This window comes from Nymphaea colorata, chromosome 8 (genome assembly GCF_008831285.2).
Source record: "Nymphaea colorata isolate Beijing-Zhang1983 chromosome 8, ASM883128v2, whole genome shotgun sequence".
Lineage (NCBI taxonomy): Eukaryota > Viridiplantae > Streptophyta > Magnoliopsida > Nymphaeales > Nymphaeaceae > Nymphaea > Nymphaea colorata.
The window spans coordinates 15,938,267-15,965,899 of NC_045145.1; the positions used below are offsets into that span (position 1 = coordinate 15,938,267).

Here is a 27,633-nt window from a genome sequence, read left to right on the forward strand (position 1 = left end):
CAAATAACATCACTTTTTAATTCATCTTCACTCAAATAAAAAAATTAATTTTTCTTTTTAATGTTTGCAGAAATAGGCTTCTATCAACCACGACGATCTCGACAAAATCAATCGCAAGATTGATGAGTGTGAAAGCCTGACCCTTACAACGACGAAGTCCGATGGCGCTGTAATATAACATGCGCCGTGGTGTCGATCGGCTTTCGTTAATTTATCTAAAATATGGGTGGGTACTTGAGAATTTATAAACAATTTAGACCTAGAGTGAAAGACGCCATGGTGGGGTCCGGATGCATTCCCTCCTCTCCGTCCTCCGTTCTTTGCTATAAATGGCAACTCTGTAACGGCTTATGCAACTCGTCCGCGATATTCGCGTGCAGCTACCCGTCCTCTCGCCCTCTCGAGTTTCGCGTAGCCACATCTGTCGCCCCCGCTTCCCTCTCTTCTTTTCTTCTTCTTTTTATTCTTCTTCTTTTCTCTGTTTCATTGTGAGAACCTCGGCCCTGAGGAGACGGATGCGTGTATAGCATCCCAGAGAGATGGACAAGAAGATTCTGGTGACCGGCGGGGCTGGCTACGTAGGCAGCCACACCGTTCTCCAGCTTCTTCTTGGAGGATTCAAGGTCGTCGTCGTCGACAACCTTGACAATTCGTCGGAAACGGCAATCTCTCGAGTCGCGGTGCTCGCCGGTGAATTCGGCCGGAACCTTACATTTCACAAGGTGGATTTTCTCTATATGAAGTGGCTTTGTGGCTTCTGTTGCGGTTAATTTCGGAGAGATTTTGTCGAAGTTTGGTTTCCCTGGGGTTTCAAGTTGAGTGAATGAATTAACTCTTGGTTTTGTGTGTTTTTTTGAAGTTCAGGGCGAGGCTCTTACGTACAGCGTTCAGGGTTTGGCCTAGTTATGGAGCCAAACTAATTGAAATTTTTCTCAGAACTGTGTTTTAAGAAACCAGAAGAGAAAACCAGGAGGACGAGATTTTTTTGGTTTACCGTACTTCGAACCACTGCTTCATCTGAGCATTGTTCTCCTGTGCAGTAGTCATGCTTCTTGACTCTGTTTTTGTTTACATGACTGATTTGCTTGTATTCCTTCTGATAACTCTATCGTGTAATTTTTGCATTAACGAATATTTTGTTCACGTATAAATCATTATTTCTTCGTAACTTCCTCTGTACTGGAAAATACAACTTCTTTTATAAATTTAACGTTCTTCACTCTGTTGAACAGTTAATTCTACAATATCGGGTTAATATACCTGAGTTCTGCGTTTTTTGTAGCGGTTTAAGAACAGTCTTCTAATTTTTAAAGTTTGCTTCCTTTCGTTTTCGTCTTTGCTCGTAAATTGTAGATTTTTTTAGGTTTTTCTCTTTTGTCAGTTTTTGGTTGATCACCTTGGAGATCTTGTGATCCTAATCATGTTTTATGTAGTTACGTTTATACATGAGGATTATGAGTCCGTCATGCATGTCTAGATTTTTGGCGATATTTGTTCTCTCCACTCCTCCGTCTTCATCTTGTTGCAGGCCTCCATATTTAAACTCTTGTCTGTTGCTTACAGCTTGATCTGAGGGACAAAGCAGCATTAGACCGGGTCTTTACTTCATCAAGGCAAGATTTAATTGGTTATATACTAGAATTCTTTTGCCTTGTTTATCGATTAAATAATATGTTCTAGCATGCTGTTAATATTGTTAAGGCTTTGTCGTCACAAACTGTGTCGGTAGCTTGATGTTTCACATGATTTATATGATTCTTATTAATTCTTCATGTATTTTCATGTGATTCTTATTAAACACTCCTCGCTGCATTTTATGCAGTTTCAATGCTGTCATCCACTTTGCTGGATTGAAAGCGGTGGGCGAAAGTGTGCAGAAACCACTACTCTACTATAACAACAATTTAATCGGCACAATAACTCTTCTGGAAGTCATGGCAGCACATGGATGCAAAGAGGTTAAGAAGCACGTTATGTTATATCTTCGAATATAAACAATGATTTTTGCAATTGCACATAAAGTCGCTCTTGAAACTTTCCTTGAAGTCCCTATTGCATGATAAATTTCCTTGATGAAGGCATTATAAGTTCCTTGGCTGTTGGTTTCTGTGAATATCTTCCCCTTTTCATTGGTGATCGGAGGTATCCAAATTTTGTGAAATATTATGGTCCTTTCAGGCCTATGCCTGTTTATACGTAATTTCTGCTTGATAAATGCTTGTTTATGCATATTCTTTCTGTCATTTTTTTTCTTTGCTCTGAGAACTTTTATAGGATATAAAGATAAATTTTTTGCTTCGTTATCCAGGCCCAAGCCAAAGAAGGTTGAGTGTCACTTTTATAATGAACTAGCCTCAATCCATCTTGGCTGAAATGTGAAATCTCTGCACTATATCCATGTCTGTAAAGTAATTTAATCCAACAAAATCTTGGCAAAACACAAAAATGCAAAGCCAAAGATATCGGGAAATCCTTTCCTTATCCCCATAACTATTAAGTATTTAAAAGTTTCTTCTGTTGACATAATGTTTGTGGAAGATCTTAGCAAGCTACAGTTCTGAACATTGATTCATTAGGAGAATTTCTGCAGGAATCAAGTTAAAGGATCCTTAAACAACTGACTTGATTCATGAACTGCCACAAAATTCAGTTTTGCAGCAATCATATAACTCATGTGGAATCATAAACATCCAATTGACGTAAAACCTTTGCACAGGATTCAGTATTGACAATGTAATAGACAAATGTACATGACATGAAGGCCAAGCAGGAGAATAGAAAAAGTAATTACTGTCATTATGAGCTTTTTTTTTTTGCCTGTTATAGAACTCAATTGATAAGCTCCATGAGATTATTTAGCTAAAATTTGACACTAGCATAAAGTGTGATTTTTCAGACTTATGGCATTAGAATTGTAGATAGCTTGAATACAACACTAAATTGTCTAAAACTTTTGCTTGGAAAAATGTGATTCAATATCAAAGGAACTTTTAATTGTGATATTTTCTAATTTATTATTAAATGTACTTTCTCTTCTGTTTACTTTACCATCAAACATGAACCTAAACTTTTCTTTCTTCTATTATTTCAGCTTGTCTTTTCATCTTCTGCCACTGTGTATGGATGGCCAAAAAAAGTTCCTTGTACTGAAGATTTCCCACTATGTGGAATGAACCCATATGGTCGAACCAAGGTTCTTTACTTGATAGCTGATAACTTGTGTTATTTTTACTTAAAAATTGTGGACTTAAGCTAATTGTTGCTTCTTGTCTTTCCTTTTGAAGTTTTTTATTGAAGAAATTTGCCGTGATATGTATCGTTCAGATCCTGAATGGAAGATTATACTGCTTCGATATTTTAATCCAGTGGGTGCTCATCCTAGTGGCTTCATTGGTGAAGATCCTAGTGGAATTCCAAATAATCTGATGCCTTTTGTGCAACAAGTTGCTGTCGGAAGGAGACCTACTTTGACCGTCTATGGAAATGATTATTCAACAAAAGATGGCACTGGGGTATACTCTCAGCCACAGCCCTTTGTTACTAACTAGTTATGTTTCCATAACTTTGAAACTATGTCCAACCATAATACTGCTGTAGGCCTGGAATATGAAACTTGAAGCTAGAGTGCATATAACATGCCACTGTAGGTCTGGAATATGCTGAATTAAAGCTAGAGTACATAATGTGATTCCATGTGCCTTATCCATTGTTATGCGAACGTCTGCTGCTGCAATATGCTTCCATGTTTCATATCAGTTGTGAACCGTGATATGAATGTTGAATTGTTTCTCCAGCAATCATTAAAAGGCAGATGAGATAAAGATTCAACTATAAGTGCTCATGTGCTACTGCTGCTGCTGCTATTACTACTACTAATAATAATAATAATGACAATAACAAAACCCAGACACTGCCAAGTATTTGTTAACCAGACATCCTAAATTATGGTTCAACTATAAGTGCTCATGTGCTACTGCTACTGCCGCTATTACTAGTACTGCTATTACTACTACTACTAATAATAATAGCAACAGTAACAAAACCCAGACACTGCCAAGTATTTGTTTACCAGACATCCTACATTATGGTCAAGTATGCATATTTGCATGTGGAATATTATATGAAAAACATGCATATAACTTGGTTCTAAGCTGTTGTAATTTTTTCTTAATTGAGCTTATAGTATCCATAAAGTCAGAAAAAATAAAGGAATGCGGAATATTAATATGCCTCTTAAATCTAGATGAATCTGATAGTTTTAGTAAAAACTACTGCTTGTTTGCGTGTTCCACCATTACTACATGTACTAATCCTTTTGCACTTTGGTTCTCTTTATCTGAAGATCCTGCTGCTACCTCCATGGCCTAATCTTCTCACGTTGTGTTTTTCTCTTCTGTACTCATCTCCTTTACAAGTTTTATCTAATTTTACAGCCGACATATTGGATTCATGCCATGATATTAATGCTTCCACTATTTTCCTTCAGGTTAGAGACTACATTCATGTTGTTGACTTATCAGATGGGCATATTGCTGCAGTGAGAAAGCTATTTGAAGACTCTAACATTGGTATATCCTCAACGACGAGCTCTTTCCTTTTGATATTCTTTCTTGGAGATGCGATTTCATGGGGCTTTATAAGGCCAGATAAAAAGCATGCATAGATGATCCTTAGGTGGGGGACATGATTCATACTATGAACTGTATCCCATTTAGGTATCTTGGAACTAGTTGTTTGAACAACTTTTGCTTTCAACCTCTAAAATACAGGAATATGTCTACACATTTTTCCTCTTAAAGCAGATGACACACAGCAGCTATGACGGTTTTGAGTATTTAACTTCCGAGTACAAAACAGCAGTTCTCTTTATTTCACAATTAGGCACTTCATGAATATATATTGCTCAAGTTGAAGAATATCAGTCCATGACTCCATAACTGTACGTGGTGGATGGTTTCCATTCCACACTATACTGAGTTCACATGTTATTTGGTCTTCCATTTATCTTTTCATGTTATATTGATTTCCTTGGTGAATTTATAAACTATACACTAAAAGTTTCTGTCCTAATGTAGGTTGTGAAGTGTACAACTTAGGCACTGGAAAAGGGACTTCAGTTCTGGAGATGGTAACTGCGTTCGAGAAAGCCTCTGGGAAGGTACTTTAGTTAATTCTCTTTTGTGGTTTATTTAAACTTCATTTATGGTTGTTCACCATGATTGTGGTCCCAATTTGCAAGTCAGACTTTCTCTGATATATATGGGCATGTTTTTATCTCATTTTGATGTTTCCACAGAAAATACCTCTTGTCATGGCTGGAAGGAGAGGTGGTGATGCTGAAATAGTATATGCGTCAACGGAGAAAGCAGAACGTGAATTGAACTGGAAGTACTCTCTTCTTTACTCTCTCTCGTTGTATGCAGATGTGCTCACATGCTCATGAACATACATACATATGCACATACATTTATATGCCATAAAAGAGCATGATACATTAATCTGCTAGCGGCAAACTGTATTCGGTTTATGTCTTTTTTTTTTTTTTCAGTCAGACTTGGTATGGTACGTCTTCTCCAATACTGCCTAGTCAGTCTTTATCTCTTATTAGAAATAAAGAAGAGTTTCTTATTACCATTTTAAATTTGGTGCCTATGTACCAAAGCCTAAAAAAAAAGGTGGCCTGGCTTAGGGAGCCTAGACGGGTGCTTAGAGAGGTTCTTAAACTCCATGCTTTTCAAAAAAAAAGGCGTGGATGTTAGTCCAACATCCTAATTTGGAGTTTCAGTCTTCACTGCTGCAAGTTTAGTAAAATGCTTATGATATCCAGGAATTTCTCCTCCCTTTTATGCACTTTCATGATGGGCGTGCAAGTATGCTGGCCTTTCATTTTTTTTACTGGATGAACTTGAACAGCATGTCAATGTTATTTCTTTCTTCATAACACCATCTTCAGTAAGGAGCTTCCCTTGCTGACTTGAGTTTCCTTGACTCATATGGTTTCCTTTCAGGGCAAAATTCGGCATTGAAGAAATGTGTCGGGATCAGTGGAATTGGGCGAATCGGAATCCTTGGGGTTATGGATCACCTGACGATCAGAACTGAAAAGTCAAAGCAATACATCATATGTCTCACTAACCGACCTGCTTATATTCTGTATGATGCATAACTCAGTTGCCTCCGCTTACCATGTCCATCTTTGAAGCTGGAAGTACTCAGAGCCCATACTAAGGATGCTTTGTGCTATAGCGAATAATATTCACCATTTGAATCTGATTTTGCATCATGATAAGTGATAACCGACTATGAACGGATGTGATGTTTCTGGTGAGATCGCGAAAGGTATTTTGATAGGCTGGTATCTCTCAAAATTTCTTGTGGCAAGGAAGGATTTTCTTAACACGCCTAAACTTTGAAAGATAATAATAAAAAAAAACACGTGAGGTTAAGAGTCCGCCTGCGACCGAAGCACATCTAGCTTTCAGCATCGTCAATTATGAACAAATTTCCTTGAAGACGGTTTCTAAATTTTGAAGGACGTCCCCCGATTTCATGAACAATCAAGACGATGATGTCACATCTTCGACATGTGATGCATTGGCGTGTTAAACGTTGATGTGACCACATATTCAACATATTGTACTTTGCCATGTCAAAACGCCGATTGGCAGTGCTTTTTCCTATCCAGACAATGTCAAACATACGTCACTGCTGGTGCAGTGTATAGAGACCTCCGGTATGATTGGTTATGTTGGGTTCAAACAGATTGAATCTGGGTTAGGAAAACCACTAGCTTGATAAGGGTTTATTTCGTGGAATGTAAAATGCAGCCTTTGCCAGTTTATGTCAACTAATTCCATAAATTGCATCAGTTGTTGTTGGAATTCCGTGCCACTAAAAATGTCCAAACCGACATGTCTACAATTACAATCTATTTGCAATGTAGGGCTGGCCATCGGCCTAGTCCAGCCCGATTCGAAGTCAGGCTCGAGCTGATGGGTTCTGGCTCGGCCCTGTCCGCTCCAACCTCATTTAATAAACAAATATGAGCCCTTACTTTACTGTCCGGGCCCAGCCCGATGCCCACTCCTATTAGTATGACAACTCTACCAAGAATCAAGCATGTTTAGGTCGACTGTAGTTCGATCCTAAGATGCGGCCACATAAGGTAGTTCGACCAGTTCCACTTCCAATAAGAGTTTGCCTATGTCGTTGTCGAGAGAACGCTGGCAGAACTTCACCTTCTAAGGAACGGCACAACCAAGGCCAGATTAAGAGGTGTCAACAGATTGGATTTGAATTGGACAATCTAATAGAAATATTAAAAAAAAAAATTAGTTATGACAAAATTTGGAATTCTTTTAAGAAATCAATTGGATTTGGATGTAAAAAAAGGCATTCATTTGAATTTGGAATTGTGTATTTAAAAGTCACATTTGACTTTGGATGTAAAAATAATACTTGTACATGAATTGGATTAAGATGGTGAATTTAAAAGAATAGGTCAGATATAGTATCGACTTTCTTTATTCATATATAAAAACAGATTCAAATCCAAATATATAAACCTACGTAAAAATACAATGAACAATACATCCAATTCAAATCCAATATGCCCCCACATAATCCAATTCAATATTGACACATTACTAGTCAGGATGTCCCATGTTCGTCTTGCCTAGCGTGGAGCTTCGGTTGCGGGACGGAAAGGGGTTGTAATTTGGGAACATAGCATTTTTAATGGGGCCGCGTCGGGCAGACATGTTCGGACCTCATGTCTGAACAAGGCAGATGGGTTCATTCAACTGGTCGGTTGAGCAGGAGGAGAATCCACTTGCTTGCTTGAGTGAGAGACAAGCTCCCATCCCTCTTGTCTCCAGCGTCCAGGACTACGAAGACGGCCCAAACTTGCAAACCTTCTAGGTTGGAATGCCATCGGGCTCGCTCGATCCACGCTTCATTTTTTGGGACTGGATTTTGGTACCAATAGAAAAGGAAATATGAAGTCATCCAGAATTCTAAGGTTGGATTTCCGTGAAAATTGAATATTTATCGGTTTTGCTGAGTTGATTAATTTTTTTTTTATGCAAAAGCACATGAATTCGGATTCGAGTCCAATATCAGATCGAGTCCGAAACACCTATAGTACAATTGCTTGGAGCGTAATTTACCTAACTACCCACGCAGCAATTTCGCAAAGTCGCGCGCGCTCGCCTTTCTCTCTCTCTCTCTCTCTCTATTTGTAGGGGTCTGCTTCAATGGCGGCAACGAGCTCAGATCCCGTCTCCGTTTCTCGAAGCCACGGTAGAGTCCTTATATGTCTGTCTTTGTTGCTGTTTTTGTTTTTTCTCATTTCCTTTTCATTCTTTTCACTTGCGAGGGGAATCGCTCTTCTTCATTTGGACACGACTTTCCTGGTTTCTGCCATTATTTGTTTGGTTCTGGGCTTGTGAGCTAAAATGTTCGTTTGTTGTTTGTGGGACATTACTATTCTATAGTTTTTTGTTCCTACGCTCGTTTCTCTTTTTCTTCGAGCCAGGTTTTAGGGTTTTTGATCGTGAGGGTTTAGAGCGCTGTCGACCGTAAGATTGAAATTCCTTTTCTGGTTTGGTGAAAGTTTATTCGCATTTGATTTTCAGTGAAGTGATGCTCAAAAGATGCTTTTAGTTTTTCCTCAACTGATTTTGGTGTATAGTGAATCGTTGTATTGTGTGGAAAACTCGTGAAAGTTTTGTCAGAGCAGGCACTTAATAAAAGATATGTTCGTGAGTTTGGTTGCTTTTCTTTGTTAATGGTTTTTATGGATGAATTAGGCATCCGTTGATTTTTGTTTTTTTTTCCTGTTGGTGGATGAATTGCATTTAGGCGTATCTGCCTTGGGCGAGATGTCTTTGTTGAAGAAAAGGAAATTTTCTCCGAGTACGGTTGCTTTAAGGACTGCAGATTATGATTGCATCGCAGCGTTGTTACCGACATTGACCTACGATGATTATTATATTGAGCCATCCTTGATAGATTTAGCTAACAGAGAACATGCTGATGCTGGATACTGCAGCAGAGTTTCCAATTTTACGGTGGGTAGAGTGAATTATGGGAGCATTAGATTCTTCGGTGAAACGGATGTGAGGTGGTTGAATTTGGATCAGATTGTCCGTTTTGACCAGAACCAAGTTGTTGTTTATGAAGATGAAGGCAGCAAACCTAAAATTGGCTCTGGCCTTAATAAGGCTGCTGAAGTCACTTTGGTACTTAACTTTCCTCCTAAGGAGGCCTTATTTGCTTTAGATGACAACGGTATGGAAAATTTTGTATTCAAATTGAAGAACAAGACAGAGAAGCAGGGCGCCCGTTTTATTTCATTCAATGCTTCTAATCGTGAATGGAAGTTTGCTGTCCGTCATTTTAGTAGATTTGGATTTACCGAGGAAGACGAGGATGATATGGACATAGCTGATGCAACTGTAGAGGAAGGTCCAGAAAATTCACGTGAGGGAACTAGGGAAGAGGAGAAAAGGCATGAGAATGATGGAATGATGGTTGATGATCCGAGGCTTAGTCCATCTGGAGCTGTATTGTCTCATTCTCTTCCAGCACATCTTGGTCTTGATCCTTTGAAGATGCAGGAATTAAGAATGGTAATGTTTCCCACTGGAGAGGAGGATGAAGAGCTTTTTGATTCCTTTTCCCGCCAGAAGCTGTCCTTTAAGAAACAAGCTTCAAGAACTGATGCTGCCAATACCCCTCCTTTGACAAGTGGTCAGGTCTCAACACTCCAATCATCTGGTCAGAGGAAAAGTCACAGGATAACTCCAACTGCAATATGGGGAACACCGAGCCCTCTAAGTTCATCTCCATCCAGTAAGCAGGCATTAATTGAGTATGACGTTAGCAAAACTAGCCCGGGCCCGTCAACAAACATTCTCATGGCTCAGCAGAACAAAGCTGTTCTGCCAAGGATGAGGAAAATTGATGGTTTCAGGGTGGACTTGAAATGTGATAGCCCTGTTGGTAACCTATCTAATGCTATAGTCGATGCTGCATTGTTCATGGGGAGGTCCTTTCGTGTTGGATGGGGGCCAAATGGATTACTTGCTCATAGCGGCCTTCCTGTTAGAAATAATGGTTATGAGAAGGGATTATCTTCTCTAGTTAACATCGAAAGAGTTGCTTTTGATCAAACTGTTAGAGATGAGGAGAAAAAGGTAAAAGAGGAGCTGATTGATTTGCGATTTATTTCTCCCCTGAATCTGCATAAGTCATTGGAATATGAAACAGTTAGCATCCAGGTGGGTTCCTTTAACCTAAAGCTCCGGAGACCCATTTGTAGTTCCTTAAAACTTCCAGAGGTTTGCAGGCATTATACTGAGATTGTTGAACAGCAGTTCGATGTTTCAGGATTATGTGCATCTGATCGTGTCATTCTGATGCATCAAGTTATGATATGGGAGTTAATTAAGGTTCTATTTTCAGAAAGAGAAGGTAGCAGTACCTTAGCACTCACCAGGGTTGATGATGTTGTAGACATGCTTGCAGATAAAAAGATGGAACCATTGGATATAGAACCAGAGGCAGAGCCATTTGTTCGCCGTGCAGAGTTCAGTTCTTGGTTGCAGGAGAGTGTTTGTCATCGTGTTCAAGCTGAAGTAAGTTGTCTAAATGATGGTGATAACTTGATTCATATTTTTTCGCTTTTGACTGGACGACAGCTTGATGCTGCTGTGGAATTGGCTGCATGTCAAGGGGATGTCAGATTGGCTTGTCTTTTGAGCCAAGCTGGTGGATCTATGGTGAGCCGATCAGATATGGCATCACAGCTTGAGGTATGGAGAAGCAATGGTCTAGACTTCAACTTTATTGAAAAAGACAGATTACGACTATATGAGCTTCTTGCTGGTAATATTCAAGGGGCACTTCATGATTCAGTATTAGATTGGAAAAGGTACCTTGGGTTGCTGATGTGGTATCAACTTCCACCAGACACATCATTGCCTGTCATTATTGACACGTATGAACATCTTCTTGATCAAGAAATTGCTCCGGATCCAGTTCCTGTATATATTGATGAAGGACTTCTTGATCAAGCTACTGATATCAGTACAGGCGTCCATTATGATTTGGCATATTATCTTATGCTTTTGCATGCTAAAAAAGAGGAGACCTCTGGAGTGCTGAAAACCATGTTCAGCTCTTTTTCTTCAACTTTTGATGCCCTTGATCACCATATAATTTGGCATCAACGTTCTATATTAGAAGCAGTTGGTGCTTTCAATTATAAAGACCTTTATGTACTTGACATGAGTCTTGTTTCTCAACTTCTATGTCTTAGGCAGTGTCATTGGGCCATCTACGTTGTCCTTAACATGCCACAGGATTTAGATGTTCCCGGTTTGCATGCCAGTGTGATAAAAGAAATCTTATTTCAGTACTGTGAAATTTGGAGTTCACATGAAGAGCAACGCAAATTCATTGAAGATCTAGGAATACCATCAGCATGGATGGACGAGGCTTTGGTATATCTTCCTCTTCCCCCCGAACACCCTCAACACACTCACACACATACACGTTATTATGTAACTTGGTTGGTTATTGCGACAGATAGAACTAAGAGTCTTGCAGGTTAAAGTTTCTACCTTTCATACTTTCTGCACTTTTCATACTAGCATCGTAGCTTCAGGTCTCTCTTTTTAAGCCTTCTTTTTTCTTGTCTGGTTTTTCATAATCCTTTTCCTTTTCTAAATGCAGGCTATCTATTTCCAGTACTATGGTAACCAGATGAAGGCCTTCAATCATCTTCTTGCTTGTTCTAGCTGGCAGAAAGCTCATTTAATCTTTGTCATATCAATTGCACATTCCTTATTTTTGTCCTGTAAGTAGATACTCTTTATTGATGGAATCTCATTTATGTAAGAAGAAGCCTGCCTGAAAATAGTTGCTTGTTTATTGCATGTGCTTTGATTCTTCTGTCATAAAATTATCGTTAGACAATAAGATTATGTCATCCTTTTTAATGTAAGAAAATAACATGATTCTTATCTTGCATTCTAGATTTTCAAGCACGAGTTGCTCTCAATTATAAAATAACACCTCCTCTCTACATCCCTCCCTCTCAGGCGTCTAAAATGGAATGCAGTTCACTTGCTGGTGTAAAATGTAAATTCAGATGGTCAAGTGGAACTTGGTTGTGCTACACAGACATTTTTTTTCAAGGGGTTTGATTAGTCTGTGGAAGCTAAAAAGCTGCTCCTATGTTTAGAAATGTCTCTGATGATTACTAATTAGTTTGTCCATAATTCTATTTGCTACACCTTGGTTATATTAGCTGAGATCGCAAAATGGACGATGACTTCACCTCTGGTTGTCCTCCTTTGTAGATTGTCAGATGGATTATGTCTCTAACTTTTAGGCCTTCCTGTAGTTTAGTTTTTATTGTCACAGAAATGACTTATTTCTGCCTTAAAATTTCATTTTTCAAAGCTAAAAAAGTAAAATGCTTTTGAATTAAATGTTAATTTAAGATGTAATGCTCTTGTTGCAAAAGTTGGAACACTATCTTCTTTTTTTAAGCTGTATTAATGGTCTTTCTTTTGTGTTCTGTATATCTTTTTGAGGTAACACTTTTTTTTTTTTTTCTGGGTTCAGCTGAAGATTCACGGTTGTGGAAGCTTGCAACATCCTTGGAAGAGCACAAGTCAGAAATTGCAGACTGGGATTTGGGTGCTGGAATCTATATTGACTTTTATCTGCTACGGGGTTCTTTGAGAGGGGAAGATACAATGCCTGAGTTGGTGAGATAGTTCGTATCTGTTCCCTGCAGAAATTTAACCAGACAATAATTTGTTGACAACATATAAGTACATAAATGTTATACAATGATAGACAAAATATAATTAAAAAAAAAACTTATACATTCCATGCAGTGTTGGTATAATTGTCAGTTTGACTCTGACTCCTTGAATAACCCCTCATATATGAGCCAAACACATACAGACAAGTAATGGGGATTTGATGATACTTTTTAAAATTCTTTTACCTTTTATCTTTTCTGGTTTGTATTTTTATATGAAACTGAATAGGGAGTTCTGTGGCTCTGAATCTGGAACATCTGAGTTGCGAGTATGATTCATAGGTGCGCTAATTGATGTCATCAATCAGATTGTTAAGGGTCACCATTTCATCATGTAATGTTCTCTTTGCAATTTGATGTAGACCCACCAGCGTCAGCATGATTATTAATTTGTTTGAACCTGAGTAGATTGGCTTCAATAACGTGGCAGATGTTGCTTGTTGTACAATTTTCTTTTCTTACTTTTGGTAATTGATGTTATTAGGCTAATAGATTGAATTTGTTGTACTCTTGATAGCATATTGAAAGATGGATTAGATGCATGCCTTGAATCTGTGGACAATGTGAGCCAGAGTTTTGACTTTCTGCTTTTATGAGCTGTAGTTTGTTTCAGATCCACAAAATCTTTTTTGTGCATTAGCTGGAGTATAACCTATGAACCATTACTTTTACTGGTAAATTCTAGTTTCTGGAACTCAGAAAAACTATTTTGCTTGGTATTTGTTGATCAGATTAGGATGCTTAAAATCTAAACATCCATATGTCTTTGTGCCTTTGAGTCTACAGTTACTGGGAGGCATCAACTGATTGAGTGTGATGTTTTTGGCTAAGTTTTTATTTCCTTTATTCCTAAAAAGATGATTCCAATTACTTCTACCTTCTTCAGGAAATTTTCTAACGAGGAGGAATCGTTGTTTCAGGATTCTATTGATAAGAAGAACGTGGCCTGTAGAGACTTTTTCACACGCTTGAATAAGTCACTGCTAGTATGGGGAAGCAAATTGCCTTTAGATGTGAGGTAAGTTGTAGCCCTTCAATAAAGGTCGGGGCTTACCCCCCAGCAGTCTTCATCAGGAGGTGCTAGGCATTATAGAAACCTCACTCTTCATTTACTTGTTATGGTTTTTATTTGATTTCCAAGTCATAGCCTTTTTCCTATAGAAAAAATGTTTCTTACCAGGTTGGACCGAGCCTCCCTCTGGTGGATGAGTGATGTGGGCGAGTAGAGAACCTGAATGAGTTGAGAGTTTGGCACTTAGGTTCAGTTTTTTGGGCTTACATCCAGCTTGGGTCGGCTCTCTGGAAGAGTCCTGTCAGAATTGCATTAACCAGAATGATGATCTTGAAATAAGCTGGACATGAGTTTAGACTGAGCTGGCCCATAATGAACCTATTTCGTTTGACAGCCCTGAGAAACGAGGAGCTCTGAATCACAAGGCATTGAGTACTAACCTTTCTGATTTTGTTTATATTGCCATTTTTGCAAGGGTGGCCTTTACATGTGTTGTCTTTGAACCAGTGGTTGACTTGACAATAGGCAGATATGACCCTCATAAACTTTTTTTACCTTCAATGTAAAGAATTTGGGGTCGTTTCTTGAAATAATCATCCTCTCGCATAGTCGTTTCTTTCCCAAGAATTTATTCCTTAGCATGCCTTTCAGGATACCCCTTTCAGGATATCCTTTTAAAACTGTACTACTAGTCTACTGCCTATTTGCTACTTCCTAATTTTCTGAAAATTTGTGGCTGCTTTGATTATATTATATATAGATAAAATAACAAGAATATTCTTTTTAAAGCAGCCATTCTGTATGGTACAAAAGTTGCAAAAAGGTATGCCTTTTTAATGTCTCCCAAAGCCTTGAGTAGCTTTTACGCTTGGACATTATTGGATATTAGATTCAGGATGAATGATGTGATACTGTGGCTTACTGTCGAGTCTGATGTGGGCTGCTTGGATTTTGGACTTTAGTCTTTAGATCATGTGCCTACCGATCCTACAACTTGCTTCTCTAGCTGTGGGACTTCTGACATTTGATGGGCATGGGACTTGTGACATTTGAAGAGGGCAGCAGCGGCCGTAGCTGCCTCTTTTGCAAACGTTTGCAACTTTGGACTTCAGTTCCCCAATGTTCAGTTCTGTTTGTGTACTTTGCAAAGTAGATTTTGCCTATTTACTTGTTCCAGGCTCTTGATTGATGCTCATAACGTGCAGGGCAACCTATTCAGAGATGGCAAATGAATTGTGCATGCTACTCATGTCCAGCAATGGGGAGAAATCTACCTGTGCTAATCAATTGAGCCGGTTCAATACTCTTCTTGGTGCACCCATACCAGAAGACCAAAGGTTTTCTCATATGCAGGATGCAGTGTCGGCTTTCACATTTTGGCTTAAAGAAGGCGTCTTGGCAACAGATTTATGACCTGAATGGTAGCTAAGCTTTTAGAAAAAAGTCTCTCTCTCTCTCTCTCTTTCTCCCCATCAAATATGCCCAAGCACAAATGCCACTTACGGTTGACTGGAGAAGAGAAACTTTTATCCTTATTATGCCTGAAAATGATGGAGACAGTGCATGATATCATCTTTATTCGGCAACAGCATACTCTGGGGAAACGGCACAACTGATTTTAATCTTTGTTCGAGTGAGACAGGTGCCAGTGAAATAGAAAATTCTTCCTCTTCGTTTTCCTTGGGATGGTGCTTTTGGCACATCAAAGCTCTGCAGAGGATATATTATTTGCGAAAGGTTTGAGTCGCCAGGTTGAAACCAAGCGACTCGTAGGATCTTCAGCTAGATGGCTTTTCTATCTTGAAGCTGTATAGGCAGCTAGACTTCAGTGAGTCTCTGTAAGATTTAAGAGGTGATCAATGTTGTACCATAGAATATTTTGTAATATCTTTGTAGGTTCTATGGTAATCTCTGTTTTTCCTGCTCAGTTTTTCAATGGATTGGTGGATATTTGCATATAATTGATAATTGTTCTTCAGCTTAATCAACCAATCGGTTTGTTACTTTCGATGTAATAGGCCTATGTTTTGAAGGGACATGCGGCCAGGAATCTAACACCCCTCATAATTCTGAGAAGCGTTTGATTAGCATGAATGCCATAACAGTCCGATTACGTGTTGTCTACTTGTCTTTTCCTTTATATGTTGGCATACACTGTTGCCGTCTTTCTGGTGGTGGCAATCCGTCCCGACTTTACATAAATTTGACTGTCTCATCTTGATGAAGAAAACAAAAAGTTGGGAATTTCTATTTTTTGTCATTTGTTAACGTGATTTGGTTTCCCCTTCATTGATTGTAGTCAAAGTTGGATAAAATTCACTGGGGCAGGGATGTTGGTATTTATGCTTACTTTTGGAAGGTGGCGGACCATCTGCTCTGCTCTGTATTCTTCCTCCATCGATATGTGTACTTTTATCTGCAGTAGGATCTGGATAAATGGATCAGCTGAGGGCCGAGATTTTATTATGATATTAGCCATTGCGAGGAATCACATCAGGTACTGTCAGGAATTTTGATTACTTTCACCAAGAGGGTTTCGTGTTCCATTTGTTGATGTATATATTTTTTACTTTTTGGCGGTGGATTTAGAGAAAAAGTGAAAATTTGTGATCATTGATCAGTATAGTGTTTTTGACCAATCGAAACGATTCTGTGAGGGGAAATAAATCATCACTGCCCCTGGCTAGATGTAGAAATTCTAACTTGACATCTTTGGGGGGCATTCTATCATCACAAATCATAGATCTGAGATCTTAATTTTATGATTTGGAGTCTGTGACTTTTAACAATGGTCTGAAAGACGCATGGGTTATATATAATGGACTTGTAAACCTTGCATTTTGAAATTCATAAATCTTTAAGTTTCTTCACACTTGTAATTCATAGTGAAATACGATGTGAATTCATAGTTTGCAAATTTAGAATTTATTAGTCTTTAATTTAAAGTGGGTCAAATGTCTCCTCAGATAGAAGCATAGGACAGAAAGCAAAGCCAAGAAATTTTCAGAACTAAAAATGTCTGGCAGAGGAGGTGATGAAAGCTTTAGTTGCACATTGAAAACTTAAGTCCAATCTCTTGCCACCAGATTTGTGTATTTATCATTCACATCTGTCTGTCATCTCTATGGCATGTATCTATCTTGGAATGCCTAACACCACAGTAGGGAGTAGGGCCCCAAGGGTTGTAGTGCATTGGGCGCCTAAGTGGTTTACTCCAACAGAGTTTATGTCACTAAACCTATGGTTGCTGTCACGATTCAGTGTATTACCCCTTTGAACCCTAAAAGATCTCAAATTATGCTCTATGGGTCTCATACCCCTTTGAACCGTAAAAGACCTCGAATTATGTTCTATGGGTCTCATACCCCTTTGAACCATAAAAGATCTCGAATTATGCTCTATGGGTTTCATACCCCTTTGAACCGTAAAAGATCTCGAATTATGCTCTATGGGTCTCAGGAGTGAGGGGCACACGCCGGTTGAAAATAATCACTTACCTTGAAAAAGAGTTGAAAAAAGAACACGACACAGTAGGATTTGATAAACTTCAGGTACATAAGAGTCGGCATTTGTTAAGGGTCACTACTAGGTGGGGTGGGGTAATGAGGATTTGATCCAAAAGTTTTTTTTTTTTTCCATTATCAATAAAAAAAAGATAGAAACTAACCCTCAAAAACAAGAAAAATAAGGCCTATCTAGCAACTGACATACACAACTTTCTATTTACACAAACCAGAAAATTTGTCAGACGAGCACAAAGATTTAAAATAGGGCAACATTCTTGGTCTGGACCAAGTTTCAAGGGACACTATCTTTTTATATATATATATATATATTATATATATATGAGGGAGAGAGTCCCAGGCTTATTATATATATATATATATATGAGGGAGAGGGGAAAGAGGATGGTCCCAGGCTTCCATCCTGATGAACGGTTTAATGAGCAATGTCGTAAGCAAAGAAGGCTGACACAAAAATAAAGTCGCAGGCAAGAGAAGACAAGAAGGCCACAAGCAGAGCTCAGCCAGAGGAGTCGCCGTCAAATACCTGAAGCCATCCAGTCAGACGTACCTTAGTCCCTTAATTGAGAGGGGGAAGATAGGGAACCGGAAGCGGCCGAGCATAGATTGGGCCCAGCGGCGATCCACTTCCCCCGCACACCATCGCTCTCACTGCGACCCCTGAAGGGCCGAACATGATACTCAGAGGCCGTCTTTCCTGTCCTTTTTGTCTTTCATTTTTCCCGAGACAATTTCAGGAAAGATACAGCTCCAGACCTCCCTTCCTCCATCAGTCCACCACCAGGAATCAGCCAAACTGTAAGGCTCTCTCCGCTAATCATCATTAATGATAATACACCATTACTCGACCTTTGTTCTGCTGGGATCATTCACCAAACAAGCGGACGAACGGTGGCAATCTCTCATACTCTCTCTCCTTTTCGTCATCGCCGTCGTCGTCGTCGTCTTCTGATATCGTCTTCGGCATTGTCGTCGCCGTTGTACTCTCTCTCTCTCTCTCTCTCTGATACTCCGACAAACTCCGCGTCCTCCGTTCCCCTCTTTTTCTCTTAAAAGAGTTGGGGGTTGTTGGGAGGCTCGACATGTTTCTTTGTTAATTGTGGGTGGTTTTGGCGTTGGGATTTTCCCCTTCTTTTTCGTATTGGTGGGGGCTTGGGAGCGATTGTTCTGGAGTTCGCGAAGGGTGTTGGTGAATCGTACTATTAGGGTTTTTGTTCTGAATCTTCCTGGACTGTGTGGGTTGTGGTTTGGGATGTCGGTTGCCTAGGGTTTAGAGTTGGTCCGTTTTGTTGGATGGGAGAGACGACGATGACGTCAACAAACGGAGGTCAGGGGCCTCTAACGAGGCAGGGTTCCTTGTATAATCTGACGTTGGATGAGGTCCAGAACCATTTGGGAGAACTTGGGAAGCCGTTGATGAGCATGAATTTGGAAGAGTTCTTAAGGACGATAACGTCTGCAGAAGAGAGCCTGGGTGCCAACGCCGTGGATGCTGCAGATCCCGCTCAGTTTATCTCTTCTACTGCGGTTTCCGAAATTCAGAGGCAACCCAGTTTTTTGTTGAACCAAGACTTAGGAAACAAGACTGTCGACGACATTTGGAGAGAAATTCAGCAGGTTCAGGGAAAGATCCCGCCGGAGGAAGGGAAGGTTCAACGGCAGCCGACGCTGGGAGAGATGACGCTTGAAGATTTCTTGTTCCGGGCGGGTGCTTTAAGCCAAAACTCGGATCCTTCTCTTGCTCCCCCGGCAATGCCGCTGATGCCGGTTGAAGTGATGCCTGTTCCTCAGCAGGATTGGATAGAATATCAGCTTGCCAATGCAACTGCCGTCGCGGCTTCATGTTCATCTTCAGCTCCGCCTCCACCGCATCAGAATTTGACAGGCATGTATATGCCTGGCTTTGGGGTGGGCGTCAGCAGTCCGGTTTTGGATGTTGGGTACATGGAGAATCCGATGACAGCATCTTCACCGCTCATGGCCATGCCCCTAGAGAATGTAGACAGAAAGCGGACGGCCTCGGATGAAGTCAGGGATAGAGCAATTGACCGGAGGCAGAAACGGATGATCAAGAACAGAGAGTCTGCTGCACGTTCCCGTGCCAGGAAGCAGGTTTGTGGGGTATCCTTCTGGGTGGTTATGGTTTCAGTTTTCTCCTCCTCGTTCACATTTTATGAAGTTTTGGGCTTTGTTCTCCAGGCTTATACGAGTCAGCTGGAGGGAGAAGTTTCGCAATTGAAGGATGTGAATACGAGGCTTAAAAAGGAGAAAGTAAGTGTCACCTTGAAGGCTATATTATTGCATTTCAGTTGGTTTTCTTCAACCCATGCACGCCTTATATGATTCGTAAATGCTGGGTTGCACGATGAGCCGAAAGGACAGATGATAGCCTGACAGTAGTTTCTTTAGCCGCAAGCTTTGGGAGGAATGCTCCTTTGTATACAAATTACAACATACTTCACATGCAGAACACATACTAGTTTTAAAAGACAATGTAAATCATGTAAGCCAGCAAAAACTTGCTAAACAGATCAAATATGTAAAATTGTGGGGGCGTTCATGAAGTAGGCCTGTACAGCAGGACCAGTAGCGGATGCAAAAGTGCAATAAATCAGAAGGATGAATGTCTGGGAAAGGACAGAGGTAGAAGACCACTCCCCTTCTCTCTGCGTTTACCATGTTGTTCGTTCTACAACATTTCTTTCTCCTGTGGAAGCCCTAGGGTTTTCTCATGTCCTTGATCTGGTTTCAGAATCGAGTGGCACGATTTTCTCTAATTTCTGGTGGGAAGCCAAGGGAAATGCCTGAAACGTGTGGTCAGACATGATTTCTGTTTATTTGTTTTTCACCTTTTCTAATCTAAGGTCTATATTGTGGAGCCACAGCACTGAAATGATTTCCACAACTGCAGGTTTGGTTGGTTTTAAGTTTTTAGCTGCACCATATGGTCTGTCATTTGTAAATTTGTTATTCAGCATGATAATTTTCTTGTCAGAATCCTATCTCATTCTCAGCTGATGATTCTGGAGAATGGCCGGTTCAGTGCAGTAGGTTTTCTATGAGGATTTCACTTATTGGTCACTATAAGTCCAATGAAATTGGTCAGTTATTTTGACTGTGGTTGGGAGGGATGTTTCCTGGTAGAGAATATTGTGATAATCAATAAGAACACATGACCGAAAGATCATAAACACATTGAAAATTCCTAAGTTCAGATAGGAAATGTGTGTCTGTAGGCAGCTAGATTTCCTAACATTCTTTTAGCTCATATAATTAAGTCTACTTTGCTGTAAGTGTGTTTTTAGGCATTTGGCTTGCTTCCCAGTTCTAGATGCTGGGTGATGTAGCAGTGGACTGCAACTGCTGTTGTCTGGATAGATGGTCAAACCTCTTATGGTTGCATTAGATATTTTTTGTGAATATTGCTGCTTTTATGGGCTTGGGCATGAAGAAAGTGTCAACTAACTTGTTCATTGAAAGTGGTGTTTTTGTTTTATTATAGAAGTCCCATATTACTATGCTTTTACAGGTAGGAGCAGTGTTGTAAAACGTGCAATTTAACCTGTACACACCAGGTGCACAGTTAGATACACAGCGTAACATAATGTAATATAACATAAAGTATCACAACTTTTAATATTAAAGATTCACAAAAAAATTTAAAATCTGAGGATATGAAAAATTCTCCATGAAAAAACATAAGAAAATAACAAATATGTGTTGCTTAAAACATGCATGCTTTCATTAAACTCCCAATATGTAAACGGATGTCAAAACAAATAAGTTTACATCATCTATGATTTACTCCTTGGAGTCATTAAGGCTTAATCAACTTATGGTCATAAAATGTGATTTTCTATTTTTTATTTTTGAGAACAAACACACGATCTAATAAAAATACCATGAGTGCTCTGTTTTTGTTGAATGAAATCATCCCTAAATTGTATTTTTCAAAAATGTGTACGATGCATTGCATGTAAAACTTAATCTTAAGAAGTTGATGTAACTTTCAATCCAAAAGGAAAAAAAATGGCACTTTTTGATGTTACCAAGGTGTAACATAAGGTACAGCTGCATTGCACCTGAACATGCAATACAAGGTGTATATCATAGGGCACAACCAATACGGTATGTTTTGGGGTTGTATCATGATGTCTACATTCATGGTTATGTTGCATAGAACACTGGTTACCAACCTTCAATTGATCACAGTTGTTTCATTGTGGTGTCTTCTTCTTCTGATAGATCTTCATATGTCTTGCTCTGTTCTAATTGTCAATGTTGGTGAAGCTAGCACCTGGGTCCTGGAGTGAGATCAATACTTGCTTCATATACTTACATTGTACACAGCTTTGTCATGTTAAGCCACACTCAAGAACTGCATTTATCAGAAATATTTGCTTCATATTAGTGGAAGGCTGGAAGCATATTTTATCATTGGGTTCTGCAAGATGACTGAATTAGCTGTCCCCATTGTGGGATCTTGAAACTTCGATGGCCGTGCTGATGATTTTGCTTATTTTTTTACTGTTTTAATTTGACGATGTCAGTGTAAATGTCAACATATTCTGAAACAAGTTATCGTGGTTCAGTGGAGGCCTTTGAACAGAGATCAGGATGCAATTATTCTTCATTTTCCCATTAGATGTTTTTCTTGCGTTTAAAGGTTTTCTTAGGATTGCCAATGAGATTGACAATACCAATTGTTAAGGGTGAAAGATGGTCTAAAGGCTGTGCTGTTACAAGGCTACCTTAGCTCCTGTTGTGCTAGCTTTCTTATTTGATATGCTGCAAGCCTGCAAGTAAGGCATCATGGACTTGGAGATTGCTGGAAGTAAGGCATCATGGACTCATAGTTCATCTGATTGATTGTAGATTATGAAATCAGGCATCATAGGTTGATTGTACTGTATAATAATCCCCATTCTTGGGCTGCCGTTGGAAGTTGGAACTTGTTTGCCTTACTTTGCAGGTTCATACTTCAAGACAAATGCTCTAGGTGGTTCTTGTTTCACTTGGCCTAATTGGACCTCTTGCAGATATCATCTGGCTACATTTGTTGCCACTGGAGTGGTGGCTCTCTTTGTTGTAAGTGGAGTTGGGATGACTTGGCAAGCCAAACAAGGAGAAACTGTCACAAAAATGGCTCCTGTTTCGTACAAACAGTAGTCCAAGTAAATGTGAAACTCGAAAGTGAAATCACACCCTATCTAGTAAAATTCATAATCGGATGACGTCTCCTCTTGCCAACAAACATGAGAAATGATCTCATTCCCTGCGACAAGCTGAAGCAGATGGATAATTTCGAGATCCTTTTTATGTGAAAGGGTACCCCATATATTGAGTTGACATTATTGAAAAGACCTTAAGATGCTCATCTGTGGAAAAATTTGGAGCTGAATTTGACTTGCAAGGATGGATCTATCAGTGGACAAGGAAAAGTAGAAAATGTTTTTATAATGGAATTGTTCCTTGTTCCAAGAGTCTGATTTTTAGTTATAATTTTTTATACGTGGAATTACGTATATCTAGGGCACAGGAGATGGGCTCAGATACCCTTTAATTTTTCATGCTCCTGGCCGCTGCCACTTGACGTGCATGATCTTCCAAGTTTCCATATTGCTTGTTCTTCCTACAACATTTATGATGTCCATATTGCTTGTTCGTCCTATGACATTTATGATTTGTTCTAACAGATCCAAGCAATCTGTGGGAATCATACTGGGTTGTGCAAAGTGACCAGCGGTTGGGCTTCTGGAAGAGTGTTTTTTTCTTTGCATTGTAGCACCAGTTTGTTAGCCTCAGCTACGCTGTGTCGCAGAGCCAACTTCCTTTCATCTGTGTAACTAATAACAAACTGAATTAGTTTGTCGGAAAATACTTTGACGCTTCAGAATGATTGTGCTTGACTATTTTTACTATCCATTCGAGTCATAAAAATCAGTAACTGAAACAACTTTTACTGATGCAGGAGTTGGACAATATCCTATCCACTCAAATTTCAGCCCCAAGGTATCAGCTCCGTAGGACCAACTCTGCACCAGTTTAAATCATTACTTGATGACATATTCTTTTGTAAGTAGACCTTCTTTTTATCAACAAGCACAAGTTGGTCCAGCCTCTCTCACCGGATTCACTTTTGGAAGGTTCACACTTTTTTCTTGAATGATCATCGCTGTATCTTTGTTCTGCCTCCGTAATTTATTCTTATAGGAAATTGCATTTTCTCCATGTTTTTTCATGCTGGATATTTTTTTGGAAGTTAATTAATTACATAAGACATTCTGTGACTACTTTGGTTTGCATTAAACTATATAGCTGTCATTTTTCTTTTTGAACAATTTGACTGAGCAGATTTGCTTCTTTATCGCTGCTTGGACGAATGTGCAATTAAAATTGAATGCTGGCACTGCAGCAGCTTGTGAAATAAGAAAAGTGAAGCATAAGACCCCCTTGTAGATCTCATATTTGTAGTTCATTGTAGCTTAAGTCATTGCTCATCTGGGTTATATCTTTCTGGGAAATGGGATTATCTTCAGAGGAGATTATGTTGTGGAGGGGTTTTTATGACATAGTTGTCACACAACATGGGGTGTAAAACCAAAGCTAGTGCTTTACTGTAGTTCCTTCCTCTTTGAGTAGATTAAGTCAATCTCAACGGCATTGGTGGTGACCCTTTTTCCTCAGTTGTGTTCTATGTATTATTAACATGTTGATGGTGGGATATTTACTGCTATTAAGTCCATCAATGCATAAGTTACTACTTTGCAGGGTTATTTTATTCCCAGAGGTTGCATGGATACTTGGGAAAAACTGCAAATGTTTGACCATTTTATCTGTGACATGAACATGTAGAAGTGCATCAGTTCTCCATATGGATTTTATACAACTGTGGAGAGCTGTTTTTAGATTAACGTTTTGAAATTTTGGATATCATTTTTCATGTCATGAATCGTGCTACATTTTGATACTTTCTCAAATTTATAGCTCCTAAAGATATCCATTTATAATATTAGGAAAGAGAAGCATAAGGAAAACAGGACACCTCTGATTTTGGAAAAAAAAAAAGGATAAGGTTATATTTTCTTAATATAGGTTCTTTTGTTCAGGACTTTTTTCTCTGTTTTGGCGTTATGTTTAGCATAGTGGTAAAATATCTCTATGTAAATACCAATTGAGAACATCCGTTCTAGAGGCGCGTAAATGCCCTCAGAAGATGATTCTTGTCTTCTAGTTGTTTGATGATAATGGTTGATTTTGAAGTGGTAGTCTTCAATCAAATCATCGATTGGACTTTTGAATAATTAGGAATCCATAAATTTAGAACAGGTTCTGTTGAAGCTTGTTACTGTTGTGCAACACTGAATATCCCTTACGATCATGAAGGATCTGCATGACAAGAGTGTATCTTGAATTGTATTTGGTACACAAGCTCCATCAATTTAGGTGATCTTGCAAGACCTTGGCAAAAGTTGTTGTCGCGAAAGATGCTATGGTAACTAAAAGCTACATGTTTATAGTTCTTGACCTATGTCAAGTGTGGCAGATCTAGCTTCAGGTGTACAGCAAACAAGGACCCAAGATTCGGTGCCTTTTAACTCGCAGTTGTGCAAGATGCTAAGATTGAACCACTCTGTAAGTAGCGATTCTTGGGTAGTGTTAGAATTCCCGAGCTTGGCTAAAGGAATCATTTGATTGATTGACTGATTAACGTTAATCTTTGTTACGATAGATTGAAGGAACAATAGCTGCAATAATGTTCTCACTGCTGGCTTTACTGGTGCCACCGAAAGTGATAATTCAGTTTTGTATGAAAGTGGAGGAGACGATGAGTCCTGTGATCTCAGTGGGCTAACTTAGTGTGTTCAAATTGATAGAAAAGTTTATGATTTAATGTGATAATCATTAGCAAGATTTGGTATTTTTTTTGCAGTTAAACGACGTAGTTGGGGGAGGGAGTTCGTCCGTGGAGCTTTGATTTTTAAAATTTGCTTCTTTAGTAAAAATTTGCTTCTTTAGTAAAAACCCAAACCGGAAAAGACTATCGATGGATTAGAGAGAGAGAGAGCATGGTGGTACGTCTTTCATTTTCATAAAAGAAAAACTAAATTTGGTCCTATGTGAATAGGTTTTATTTATTATTTTCACGTTTGATGTTGAGAGTGACATGATTCGTTGAACCTTTTTGAAGCACCTGTGTCTCTGAGCTTTAAACTTTTTATGATCAAAATTTATCGGTAGAAGCACTGAACATTACATGTCCCAAGTTCTTTTTTATGCCTTTGTGTGCTTCAAACCAAATGACAATGTTTTTACCTATGTAATGGTTAAACATAATTTCCTTGCTACATGTCATGCTTTCAGCTTTGCTTTTTCGAAAATAAAAATGATGATGTTTGTCCCGTCGATTTTTTCTATGCTGTTGCCTTTTTCAAAACATGGAATGTGCTAGAAAAGTCTTTCTTCGTTCAATAAATTATATCAATCACATCGTTCAAATTATTTTGGTCATTTGACCACTTGCTTAAATTGTTTTAAAGAAGAGAATTTAGGAGGCTATATATATATATATAAGAATCAGACCCTTGGGTGCTAGATCCGTGAAGAATTATTTTGGCCATTGATTTTGTGTACACGAATGGAAAGGAGAAAAATATGAATTAATATTGAATGATTAAAATGCCCCACACCCAAGATAATTTCGAATGGATCTAGTACTTAAGGGGTCATCTGGGTAATGTAATGGTAACATACCATTTCATGAACTGTCCAACAATTAGGGTAGGCTCTTGTATGGTGTTTTATGAACCTGCTCAATTTTTGGGACAGGTTTATAAAACGGTATGTTACTGTTCTATTAGCCAAATAGCTCATAAGGGTATAGTATATATATGTGTATGAACTGGATCCTTATGTATTGACAGAAAGGATTCCTAACAATGCGATGCTGAGCCAAGGTAAACAACTCTTTTATTTATTGATACTCAATGGGGTGAATTTTTCATCTCAAATGAAGTGTGAAGGGACTTACGATTCTCTTCTATTAATCATTTCTTAAAAAAAGAAATTGAGGCTGAAAAGGAGAGAATATTTTAGATTTTTCACCATTTGTATGTTCGTTTTTCTATATGTTAGTAATAACCTTTAGTACTTTTTGGGAATATTATTTAAGCAATCAAACATGTTTTTACCACTGAACGTTGAATATTTAACAAGGATTGTAGATTGAATTAGAGATCAGAAGATTGAACTACTTGTGCATGTGATGGTAGATTTTGGCTGCCAGTGATCATGGTAATGATTGTATCCTTCTCTCGTTAAATGTAATAGAATACGGGGATGTGATGATAGACTAGAAAGTAAGGTTGTCATGATTGTGAAAAGAATATGTATACTGCATGCATCTTAGTCCTGACTCCTTTTGTCTAGGACTTTCGTTAAATTTCAAGAAAGGGCGTGTAGGTTATGTTCTTTGGTAAACTTAAGCTGATGAGTTTGTTCTCTAATGCTGGCGTAATATAAAGCATACTTTCGATCAAATTAAATGAAAAGTTTTGTGCAAGTTAAATTATTGACTTTGGCCTTCTAAAAAATAAAACAAGTGTCAATTGATTTATAAAGCTTTTTGTTTACACGGAAGATGGTAAACAGTTGTCGGTAGTTTCGATAAAAACAACTACCTTTCTTTTTCCTGGAATGTAGCCAAAAAGAGTTGTATAAATAAAGAAATTGATAGATGCGAGACATTTATGTGATAGACCGGTGATGAATCATGGCGACTGTTTTTTTTTTTTTTTTTTTTTTTTTTTTTTTTTTTTTAAAGATGGTAATTGAGAGAAAAAAGAAGAAGAAATAGTGTATTTTAAGCCACTGAAAAGTAATTGCCGATTTTTTTCTCTTTGGTTTCTTTTTCAACAGTCCATCTTAAAAAGGTTCATTGCAGAAGAGTCTTGTACTTACCAATTTTTATACATGAGAAACTAGTAGGTGCGAGGCCCTTAGGTTATAGAGTCAGAAGGAATCATTGTGATAGTTTATTTTTTCAAAATGTTTGGTTAAAAAGAAGAACAAGGAGATAAGGTATTTTAGTCAATTAGTAATAATTACCAACTTTTTTTTATCGTTGCCTTTTTCTCAATTATCTATCTGGCGAAGATCACAATGAATTCTTATGGGACTCCCATGTGCAGTCTCTTCCTCGAACCTGCTCCCTCCCTTTACCTCTCCTTCTCCTTGTCGTACGCAGGCTTATGTAC

At 38.7% G+C, this 27,633-nt stretch overlaps 3 protein-coding genes across 3 annotated transcripts; all 3 read left to right on the forward strand.

Moving 5' to 3' along the window:
- The first annotated feature begins 353 nt into the window (after positions 1-353).
- On the forward strand, positions 354-6,270 carry LOC116259324 (UDP-glucose 4-epimerase GEPI48-like). The gene is made up of 9 exons (XM_031637076.2): positions 354-722; positions 1,564-1,613; positions 1,823-1,958; positions 3,092-3,193; positions 3,285-3,512; positions 4,487-4,568; positions 5,076-5,158; positions 5,297-5,388; positions 6,009-6,270. The coding sequence occupies exons 1-9, from the start codon at positions 540-542 to the stop codon at positions 6,100-6,102; spliced, it is 1,050 nt and encodes a 349-aa protein (XP_031492936.1). The 5' UTR covers positions 354-539; the 3' UTR covers positions 6,103-6,270.
- A 1,893-nt stretch (positions 6,271-8,163) lies between these two features.
- Positions 8,164-15,837, forward strand: LOC116258765 (nuclear pore complex protein NUP96). The gene is made up of 6 exons (XM_031636142.2): positions 8,164-8,301; positions 8,863-11,507; positions 11,740-11,863; positions 12,637-12,782; positions 13,762-13,859; positions 15,059-15,837. The coding sequence occupies exons 1-6, from the start codon at positions 8,256-8,258 to the stop codon at positions 15,264-15,266; spliced, it is 3,267 nt and encodes a 1,088-aa protein (XP_031492002.1). The 5' UTR covers positions 8,164-8,255; the 3' UTR covers positions 15,267-15,837.
- Positions 15,838-17,872: 2,035 nt separating this feature from the next.
- LOC116258901 (ABSCISIC ACID-INSENSITIVE 5-like protein 2) lies at positions 17,873-23,842 on the forward strand. Its single transcript, XM_031636349.2, has 3 exons — positions 17,873-19,489; positions 19,577-19,648; positions 23,349-23,842. The coding sequence occupies exons 1-3, from the start codon at positions 18,671-18,673 to the stop codon at positions 23,424-23,426; spliced, it is 969 nt and encodes a 322-aa protein (XP_031492209.1). The 5' UTR covers positions 17,873-18,670; the 3' UTR covers positions 23,427-23,842.
- Positions 23,843-27,633: the final 3,791 nt, after the last annotated feature.

Bases quoted from the DNA above. Each gene is read 5' to 3' on its own strand.
- LOC116258901 (XM_031636349.2), top strand. From the start codon at position 18,671: ATGGGAGAGACGACGATGACGTCAACAAACGGAGGTCAGGGGCCTCTA. The intron at 19,490-19,576 runs GTTTGTGGGGTA...TTTGTTCTCCAG, and splicing joins GTTCCCGTGCCAGGAAGCAG to GCTTATACGAGTCAGCTGGA. The intron at 19,649-23,348 runs GTAAGTGTCACC...TTACTGATGCAG, and splicing joins CGAGGCTTAAAAAGGAGAAA to GAGTTGGACAATATCCTATC.
- LOC116258765 (XM_031636142.2), top strand. From the start codon at position 8,256: ATGGCGGCAACGAGCTCAGATCCCGTCTCCGTTTCTCGAAGCCACG. The intron at 8,302-8,862 runs GTAGAGTCCTTA...AATTGCATTTAG, and splicing joins CTCCGTTTCTCGAAGCCACG to GCGTATCTGCCTTGGGCGAG. The intron at 11,864-12,636 runs GTAAGTAGATAC...TTCTGGGTTCAG, and splicing joins ACATTCCTTATTTTTGTCCT to CTGAAGATTCACGGTTGTGG.
- LOC116259324 (XM_031637076.2), top strand. From the start codon at position 540: ATGGACAAGAAGATTCTGGTGACCGGCGGGGCTGGCTACGTAGGCAGC. The intron at 723-1,563 runs GTGGATTTTCTC...TGTTGCTTACAG, and splicing joins GGAACCTTACATTTCACAAG to CTTGATCTGAGGGACAAAGC. The intron at 3,194-3,284 runs GTTCTTTACTTG...TTCCTTTTGAAG, and splicing joins ACCCATATGGTCGAACCAAG to TTTTTTATTGAAGAAATTTG.